This window comes from Nerophis ophidion, linkage group LG29 (assembly GCF_033978795.1).
Source record: "Nerophis ophidion isolate RoL-2023_Sa linkage group LG29, RoL_Noph_v1.0, whole genome shotgun sequence".
Classification (NCBI taxonomy): Eukaryota; Metazoa; Chordata; class Actinopteri; order Syngnathiformes; family Syngnathidae; genus Nerophis; species Nerophis ophidion.
The window spans coordinates 25,563,233-25,573,232 of record NC_084639.1 but is presented as its reverse complement, the minus strand read 5'-3'; the positions used below and the strand labels follow the sequence as shown (position 1 = coordinate 25,573,232).

The 10,000-nt window shown below is 41.2% G+C and overlaps 1 protein-coding gene across 3 annotated transcripts in view; it reads right to left on the bottom strand.

Moving 5' to 3' along the window:
- Positions 1-10,000, bottom strand: part of LOC133546238 (alcohol dehydrogenase class-3-like) — a 20,573-nt gene that overhangs the window by 7,187 nt on the left and 3,386 nt on the right. For all 3 annotated transcript variants that reach the window (XM_061892142.1, XM_061892144.1, XM_061892145.1), the window contains exons 3-7: positions 7,941-8,091; positions 7,782-7,869; positions 4,981-5,200; positions 4,658-4,918; positions 888-1,020 (exon numbers count right to left, since the gene is read on the bottom strand). In XM_061892142.1, coding sequence (XP_061748126.1) covers positions 888-1,020; positions 4,658-4,918; positions 4,981-5,200; positions 7,782-7,869; positions 7,941-8,091 — 853 coding nt within the window. The remainder of the gene's footprint in view (positions 1-887; positions 1,021-4,657; positions 4,919-4,980; positions 5,201-7,781; positions 7,870-7,940; positions 8,092-10,000) is intronic.

The window sequence follows — 10,000 nt, the reverse complement described above, 5'->3', positions numbered from 1 at the left end:
GAAGACCAATCAATCAATCAATCAATGTTTACTTATATAGCCCTAAATCACTAGTGTCTCAAAGGGCTGCACAAACCACTACGACATCCTCGGTAGGCCCACATAAGGGCAAGGAAAACTCACACCCAGTGGGACATTGGTGACAATAATGACTATGAGAACATGTTACTGTGAAAGATCAATCCATAATGGATCCAACACAGTCGCGAGAGTCCAGTCCAAAGCGGATCCAACACAGCAGCGAGAGTCCCGTTCACAGCGGAGCCAGCAGGAAACCATCCCAAGAGGAGGCTGATCAGCAGCGCAGAGATGTCCCAGCCGATACACAGGCGAGCAGTACATGGCCACCGGATCGGACCGGACTCCCTCCACAAAGGAGAGTGATGATGATGGATGGATGGATCTGCTAATCAACTTGAAATACTCACAAATAAGGAATCAAACCCACACAAAAGTTTGTAAGACAATAATATTTTTTCCTCAAAAGTCCCTCAAAGTCCCGCGCGCCTACTAATATTTTGGCTTCAAACCTAATGAGACTATCAAGATGGACAAGGTTGTTGCAAAGTGATGGCAACACAGAAGACAACAAAACAAACCAGCAGAAGCAGATTTTCTAACTTGGAAAAAACTGCCCTTCAAGCTCTTTAACATTTATTAAAGTGCAAAATTATTTATATAGGATACTTAAAAGTTCCTGACTTTCCAATAACAAAGTTGTTTTAAATAAATTAGGTTTATTGCGTTTGAAATGTTAACTTTCAAGATTTGTGCTTAATTCAGTCTTAAAATATTGTTTATCAGCAATAATTTGTGTGTCAAAGTATCGTCCAGCGAGGTGTGTTATCGACCCAGGCCTAAATGCAGCACATTTTGCATAAAATCACCTCCAAAATATGTCCCCTTCAGCGTACGGCCCATGAGTATCTTTTCAACCGCCACCTTCATCGCCTCGGTCTCCGTCCAGCCGGCGACCACGCAGACGCCCCAAGCGTCGGTGGTGGACTCCAGGGCGGCGGTCTAGGAGAACACCACAGATTCAAGCACTTGTATGGTTCATTGGTGCAGGTGATTGATCGATGTGTTCGTGTTTGTGGTATGACGGTGGAGTAGTGTTGTCCCGATAGACCATATTTTGGTACCAATATTTTCGGTACTTTTTGATACTTTTCTAAAAAAAATCGCATTATTGGCTTTATTTCAACAAATAATATTAGGGTACATTAAACATGTTTCTTATTGCAAGTTTGTCCTTAAATAAAATAGTGAACATACTAGACAGCTGGTCTTTTAGTAGTAAGTAAACAAACAAAGACTCCTAATGAGGCTGCTGACATATGCAGTCATTTATCTACCTATTCAAAAGACTCCGGCTTATTAGTGATTCCTAGAGCCCAAAAAAAGTCTGCGGGCTATAGAGCGTTTTCCGTTCGGGCTCCAGTACTCTGGAATGCCCACCTGGTAACAGTTCAAGATGCTACCTCAGTAGAAGCATTTAAGTCTCACCTTAAAACTCATCTGTATACTCTAGCCTTTAAATAGACCTCCTTTTTAGACCAGTTGATCTGCCGCTTCTTTTCTTTTTTCTCCTATGTCCCCCCCTCCCTTGTGGAGGGGGTCCGGTCCGATGACCATGGATGAAGTACTGGCTGTCCAGAGTCGAGACCCAGGATGGACAGCTCGTCGGGACCCAGGATGGACCGCTCGCCTGTGTATCGGTTGGGGACATCTCTACGCTGCTGATCCGCCTCCGCTTGAGATGGTTTCCTGTGGACGGGACTCTCGCTGCTGTCTTGGATCCGCTTGAACTGAACTCTCGCGGCTGTGTTGGAGCCACTATGGATTGAACTTTCACAGTATCATGTTAGACCCGCTCGACATCCATTGCTTTCCGTCCCCTAGAGGGTGGAGGTTGCCCACATCTGAGGTCCTCTCCAAGGTTTCTCATAGTCAGCATTGTCACTGGCGTCCCACTGGATGTGAATTCTCCCTGCCCACTGGGTATGAGTTTTCCTTGCCCTTTTGTGGGTTCTTCCGAGGATGTTGTAGTCGTAATAGTTTGTACAGTCCTTTGAGACATTTGTGATTTGGGGCTATATAAACATTGATTGATTGATTGATATTATTTTGTCAACATTATTGAGGACAAGCGGTAGAAAATAATTATTAATCCACTTGTTCATTTACTGTTAATATCTGCTTATTTTCTCTTTTAACATGTTCTATCCACAATTCTGTTCAAAAGTAAAAATCACTTATTCTTCTCTTCTTTGATACTTTACATTAGTTTTGGATGATCCCACAAATTTAGGTATCAATCCGATACCAAGTCGTTACAGGATCATACATTGGTCATATTCAAAGTCTTCATGTGTCCAGGGACATATTTCCTGACTTTATAAACATAATTTACATTTTAAAAAAACCAAAGAAGATGTTGTTATGCCAAAAAACATCGATGTAATCATGGTAGTATCAACTAAATACGCTCTTGTACTTGGTATCATTACAGTGGATGTCAGGTGTAGATCCACCGATGGCGTTTGTTTACATCAGGGGTGTCAAACTCAAATACAGAGTGGGCCAAAATTCTAAACTGAACAAAGCCGCGGGCGAAAGTTAAACAACTTAACCTTTTAATAGGACCCAAACATGTTTTGCATTGAATATTGAACAAGCAAGGCTTATATAACTTTATAGTGACATGCAAAATCCAGTTTTGTTGGTAGCGGGGGTGTATATTGTAGCGTCCCGGAAGAGTTAGTGCTGCAACGGCTTTTGAGTATCTGTTCTGTTGTGTTGATGTTGTGTTACGGTGCGTATGTTCTCCCGAAATGTGTTTGTCATTCTTGTTTGGTGTGAGTTCACAGTGTGGCGCATATTTGTAACAGTGTTAAAGTTGTTTATACAGCCACCCTCAGTGTGACCTGTATGGCTGTTGACCAAGTATGCATTGCATTCACTTGTGTGTGTGTGTAGAAGCCGCATAGATTACGTGACTGGGCCGGCACGCTGTTTGTATGGAGGAAAAGCGGACGTGACGACAAGTTGTAGAGGATGCTAAAAGCAGTACCTTTAAGGCACGCCCCCAATATTGTTGTCCGGTTGGAAATTCGGGAGAATGGTTGCCCCGGGAGATTTTTGGTGGAGGGGGGCACTAAAATTCGGGATTCTCCTGGAAAAATCAGGAGGGTTGGCAAGTATGAGAATTAGCGTTGAATGCGGTGATACCAGCGGGCCAGCTCTAATGTTAGTTTATTATTGCCTCAAGGGCCAAATGAAATTACACAGCGGGCCAAATTTGGCCCACGGGCCAGAGTTTGACCCCCATGGTTTACATTGTAACGCCCGTGAGTTACGGTGTGTAGTGAAGCACGTTTAACTATTCCTCGTCCTGCAGTGATAATGATACTTATAAGAAACATACTTTATTTATCACCATAGGGACGAGGATTAGTGATTTAGAAGTAGCTAAAACACTGCAGACGGTAAATGGACATTAGCCGCGAGCTAGCTAACCATGTCTTAAACCAGCTCTTCCTAAGGGTGTTTCAGTGTTGAAACTTCACCTTTATCCTCAGTTTTTAAGCCAAAATGTGTCTGTTTTCCCTTTTCTGTTGACACACTGTGTCTGCTTGTAAGTACTCTGTGATTGTGCGCTGCCGAACATGCTTGTAAAACCAACGACGACACGACGTGACGACGACTGGGATGGCGGGGGATTGGCGGAACGGTACTTTTTAGAGGCCGTATAGTACCTAATAGAGCAGCGCGGTGTCGCAGGTGTTAGTGCATGTGCCTCACAATACGAAGGTCCTGAGTTCAATCCCGGGCTCGGGATCTTTCTGTGTGGAGTTTGCATGTTCTCCCCATGACTGCGTGGGTTCCCTCCGGGTACTCCGGCTTCCTCTCACCTCAAAAGACATGCACCTGGGGATAGGCCCCTCCCACCTAAAAAACATACACCTGGGGATAGGCTCCTCCCACCTCCAAAGACATGCACCTGGGGATAGGCTCCTCCCACCTAAAAAACATACACCTGGGGATAGGCTCCTCCCACCTCCAAAGACATGCACCTGGGGATAGGCTCCTCCCACCTCCAAAGACATGCACCTGGGGATAGGCTCCTCCCACCTCCAAAGACATGCACCTGGGGATAGGCCCCTCCCACCTCCAAAGACATGCACCTGGGGATAGGCTCCTCCCACCTCCAAAGACATGCACCTGGGGATAGGCCCCTCCCACCAACAAAAACATACACCTGGGGATAGGCTCCTCCCACCTCCAAAGACATGCACCTGGGGATAGGCCCCTCCCACCTCCAAAGGCATGCACCTGGGGATAGGCCCCTCCCACCTCCAAAGACATACACCTGGGGATAGGTTGATTGGCAACACTAAATGGTCCCTAGTGTGTGAATGTGAGTGTGAATGTTGTCTGTCTCTCTGTGTTGGCCCTGCGATGATGTGGTGACTTGTCCAGGGTGTACCCCGCCTTCCGCCTGAATGCAGCTGAGAAAGGCTACAGCACGCGCCGCGACCCCCAAAAGGGACAAGCGGTAGGAAATGGATGGATAGTACCGAATATGATTCATTAATATCGCGATACTATACCAATTCTGGTATACCGTACAACCCTAGGGTGGAGTTCTACACACCATGACGTCAGGATTGCCCACACACTCCAGAGCGAAGTCCACGCCGCCGCCTGTCATCTCCACCAGCACCTCCTGGATGTCTCGGCTGTGCTCCCGGGGGTTGACGCAATCGGTGGCCCCCAACCTTTTGGCCTTCTCGAACTTGTCGGGGTTGATGTCGATGCCGATGATCCTCCTCGCCCCGGCCACCTGGCTGCCCATCACCGCGGCAAGACCGACCGCTCCTAACCCGAAGACGGCACAGGTGGAGTCCTTCTCCACCTGGATGAAGTTCAGCACCTGTTTTATCACAGCACCCCCCGGTGGACGCCGTGTCATCCTACCTCCCCCGCGTTTAGGGCAGCGCCGTAACCGGTGGAGACTCCGCAGCCAAGTAGACACACTTTGTCCAGCGGCGCGTCGCTTCTTATCTTTGCTACGGAAGTGTCCGGAACCACGGTGTACTGTGAGAAGGAGCTCACGCCCAGGAATTGGAACACCTGTTGTCCTCTGCAGGAGATCCTGCTGGAGCCATCGGCCAGGACACCCGCTTGTGTGTTGGCCCTAAGATGACAGAGCAACACAAATGTGACGATCCAGTATACCGGTATTACTATTGTACCGCGATACTAATGAATCATATTCGGTACTACACCGCCTCTAAAAAGTACCGGTCCCCCACCCAGCGTGAGGTGTCATGCATACGAGCATGTTCGGCAGCGCACAATCACAGAGTACTTACAAGCAGACACAGTGTGTAGACAGAAAAGGGAGAACTGACGCATTTTGGCTTAAAAACTAACAATAAATGTTAGGAAGGGGTACTTTAAGACTACTTTTAAATCACTAATCCTTGTGATGACTGAGATGACTACACGCCGCTGCACACCGGAGTCATAACATTGAATGTGTTAAAAATTATCTACGGGCGACAAAGACAAGCCAAGATTTCAATACATCTGATCATTAACCTCTTAAGGCCCAAGCTGTTTGATTACATGCTTTTTTAAAGTTTCTTTGCTAATTGGGCTTATTGGGGCTTCACGGTGGCAGAGGGGTTAGTGCGTCTGCCTCACAATACGAAGGTCCTGAGTAGTCAGGGTTCAATCCCGGGCTCGGGATCTTTCTGTGTGGAGTTTGCATGTTCTCCCCGTGAATGCGTGGGTTCCCTACGGCTTCCTCCCACCTCCAAAGACATGCACCTGGGGATAGGCCCCTCCCACCTCCAAAGACATGCACCTGGTGATAGGCCCCTCCCACCTCCAAAGACATGCACCTGGGGATAGGCCCCTCCCACTTCCAAAGACATGCACCTGGGGATAGGTTGATTGGCAACACTAAATGGTCCCTCGTGTGTGAATGTTGTCTGTCTATCTGTGTTGGCCCTGTGATGAGGTGGCGACTTGTCCAGGGTGTACACCGCCTTCCACCTGATTGTAGCTGAGATAGGCACCAGCGCCCCCTGCCACCCCAAAGGGAATAAGCAGTAGAAAAATGGATGGATGGATGGATTTGGGCTTATTGGACCCTAATTAAAACAAAAACCAAGAATCATCTTTTAATATGATGTACGTAGTCCATAAGTACACAAGTGTGTACTTCATGTTTAGTGACATGCTAATTCTTATTTTTACACTTTTTTTTTCAAATTCCATTGTATGTTATACTCTTATGACACCACCGGATGGCAGTATAAGTGTCCACAAAAGACCCCAATTCAGTAGTGCACACAATTTTGGAAATAAGAGCTAAAAGGTGCTGTACACGCATGTGGCCACTAGGCCTTCAGAGGTTTTTAACAATTAAAGGTAACCATTTTAATTTTGAACACATTACTCACAAGTGGATGAAGGGCATACTTAGTGAACAGTCATACATGTCACACGAAGGGCGGCTGTATGAACAACGCCATAACACTGTCATAAATATGTGCCATATAGCGAAACCACACTAAACAACAATGACAAACACATTTTGGGAGAATATTCGCATCGCAACGCAACATAAACATTACAGAACAAATTCCCAGACTTCCCTATAGCACCAACTCTTCCGGGACTACAATATAAACAAACGACAATGGTGGATCTACACCTAACATCCACTGTAATGATACCAAGTACAGGAGCGTATCTCGTCGATACTACTATGTATATATTTTTTGGCATCACTAAATATTTTTTATTTTATGTTTATAAAATCAGGAAATATGTCCCTGGACACATGAGGACTTTGAATCCGAGCAATGTATGATCCTGTAACTACTTGGTATCGAATTAATAACAAATTTACGGTATCACCCAAAACAAATGTAAAATATCAAAGAAGAGAAGAATAAGTGATTAATACATTTTAACAGAAGTGTAGATAGAACATGTTAAAAGAGATAATAAGCAGATATTAACAGTAAATGAACAAGTTGATTAATAATCAATTTTTACAGTTTGTCCTTTATAATGTGTACAAAATAATAGGTGTATAAATGACACAATATGTTACTGCATATGTCAGCAGACTAATTAGGAGTCTTTGTTTGTTTACTTACTACTAAAAGACAAGTTGTCTAGTATGTTCACTATTTTATTTAAGGACAAACTTGCAATAATAAACATATGTTTAATATACCCTAAGATTTTGTGTTAAAATAAAGCCAATAATGCAATTTTTTGTGCTCCCTTTTATTTAGAAAAGTATTGAAAAGTACTGAAATACATTTATTGGTCAAGTAAATTTTATTTATAAATCACGTTTACGTTTGGGGCGGTATAGCTCGGTTGGTAGAGTGGCCGTGCCAGCAACTTGAGGGTTTCAGGTTCGATTCCCGCTTCCGCCATCCTAGTCACTGCCGTTGTGTCCTTGGGCAAGACACTTTACCCACCTGCTCCCAGTGCCACCCACACTGGTTTAAATGTAACTTAGATATTGGGTTTCACTATGTAAAACGCTTTGAGTCCCTAGAGAAAAGCGCTATATAAATATAATTCACTTCACACTTCACTACAACAACTTTTAATTTGAACCAAAGTGCTTTACAGGTTAGAAAAAAGCATAGAGCAACAGAAACAGAAGACAAAAAGAAGATAAACAATGAATGAGCTGTACTATATAATATTGGTATCAGGACAACACTAATCCATACACATACCAGTTCTTCCTGCAGTGATTGGTTTTCGGGCTGCGGCAACGCTCGCATTCGTCACACTGCGGCAAGAATAGAGGAATGACTTTATCACCTGGGGAGACAAAAGTGGAAAATATATTTAGTATGAGGCTCACATTTTACTTAACAGGTGGTATGATTTACCTGCTGAGAATTTGCTCACTCCCGGACCGACACTTTCCACCTCTCCCGCTCCTTCGTGTCCCAAAACTAGCGGGAACGGTCGGAATTTCATCCCTTTACCGGTCTTGTACAAGTACTCCCAGTCGGTGTGGCACACACCTGTGGCAACAACCTACACAAACACAGGCACCAGACGTCACACTTTCTGACGTGCAGGAACCCACCCACAATGTCTGTGACGCATCAGAAGTACAGATGTGAGGTTCGCGAACGGATCGAGTGTTTTGAACGGCTCTCTTAAGTGAATGATGAGAACCAATTTGCAGTTGTGAGCCGTGGCCCACCCATTTTCTGTTGCATTTAAAAAAAAAGAGAATATATATATATATATATATAAACATATTTATATCTAAGCATATACATAATAAATATAAAATATATGTATTGAAAAAAAAAGTATATATATATATGTATATATAGATGGAATTGCAGAAAATAGTTGTTTCTTTACTTGCAAATAGTTTTTTTTTTAATTGAAAAAATGTGTTGTTTTTTTTACCTGCAATTCGTTTTTTACTTACAGGTTTTACTTGCATTGTTTTTTTTGACTTGCATTTAATTGATTGAATATTTGCTAATTGTTTTCTTAATTGCGGAAAATAGTTTTTGGTTCTTTTTTTACTTGAAAACCGTTTTTTTTACTTACATATTTATTCATTTATTCCCGGCAAGAGTAAAAACATGTTTGTGTGTTTGCGGACTTTTGGGAGTAACTTTACTCCACACTTCTAACAAAGATGGCGCTTGTACAAGATCATTATTTTTATACTTGCAGAAAACATTTTTTTACTTGAATTATTGCTTTTACAATTGCAAATTATTTTTTTAATCTTGGAAAATTGATTGTTTTTTACTTGTGTATCATATTTTTTATTAAGGAAAATTGTTTTTTTTACAAATATTTTTTAATTGGAGAAAAAAAAAACTTACTTGCTAAAAGCTTTTTTATTGAAGAAATCTGTTGTTGTTTTTTTATTAATCTGCGATTTGTTTTTTACTTGCAGATATTTTATAATTGTAAATATTTGTGTTTTTTTTACTTCCATTAAATTGATTGAATATATGCGAATAGTTGTTTTGATTGCAAAAAATAGTTTTTGGTTCTTTTTTTACGTGAAAATTGTTTTATTTACATATACAGATTTGTTTATTTTTTTATTGCCATTAGTACAAACATTTTTATGTGTTTGAGGAATTTTGGGAGTAATTTTACTCCATACGTCCAACAATAATGACGCCTGTACAAAATAATTACTTTTATACTTGCGAAAAACATTTGTCTTACTTGAAGAAAATGTCTTTTATACCTGATAATTATTTTTCTAATCTAGGAAAATAGTTTGTTTTTTAATTGTGAATCATTTTTTTGATTAAGGAAAACTGTTTATTTACAAATCTTTTTTAATTGAAGAAAATTGTTTTTTACTTGATATTTTTTTTTTTTATTGACAAAATGTGTTGTTGTTTTTTTTTTACCTGCAATTCGTTTGTTACTTGCAGATTTTTATAATTGCAAATTGTTACTTTTTTTGACTCCCATAAAATTGATTGAATATTTGCAAATTGTTTTTTTAATTGCGGAAAATACTTCTTTTTTTTTTTAACTTACAAATAGTTTTTTTTTCATTGAAGGAATGTGTTGTTGTTTTTTACTTGCGATTAGTTTTTTACTTGCAGATTTTTTTTATAATTGCAAATGGTTTTAAACACACACATATATATATATATATATATATATATATATATATATATATATATATATATGGCGGAAGAAGATGGATGGATGGATGGATGGATATGCGGAAAATATATACATTTTTTTACTTGCAAATAGTTGTTTTTTTTATTGAAGAAATTTGTTGATTTTTTACATGCGATTCGTTTCTTACTTGCAAATAGTTTTTGTTATTGAAGCAGTGTGTTGTTTTTTTACCTGCAATTCGTTTTTTACTTGCAGATTTTTTTTATAAATGCGAATTGTTTTTTCTTTGACTCCCATAAAATTGATTGAATAATTTCGA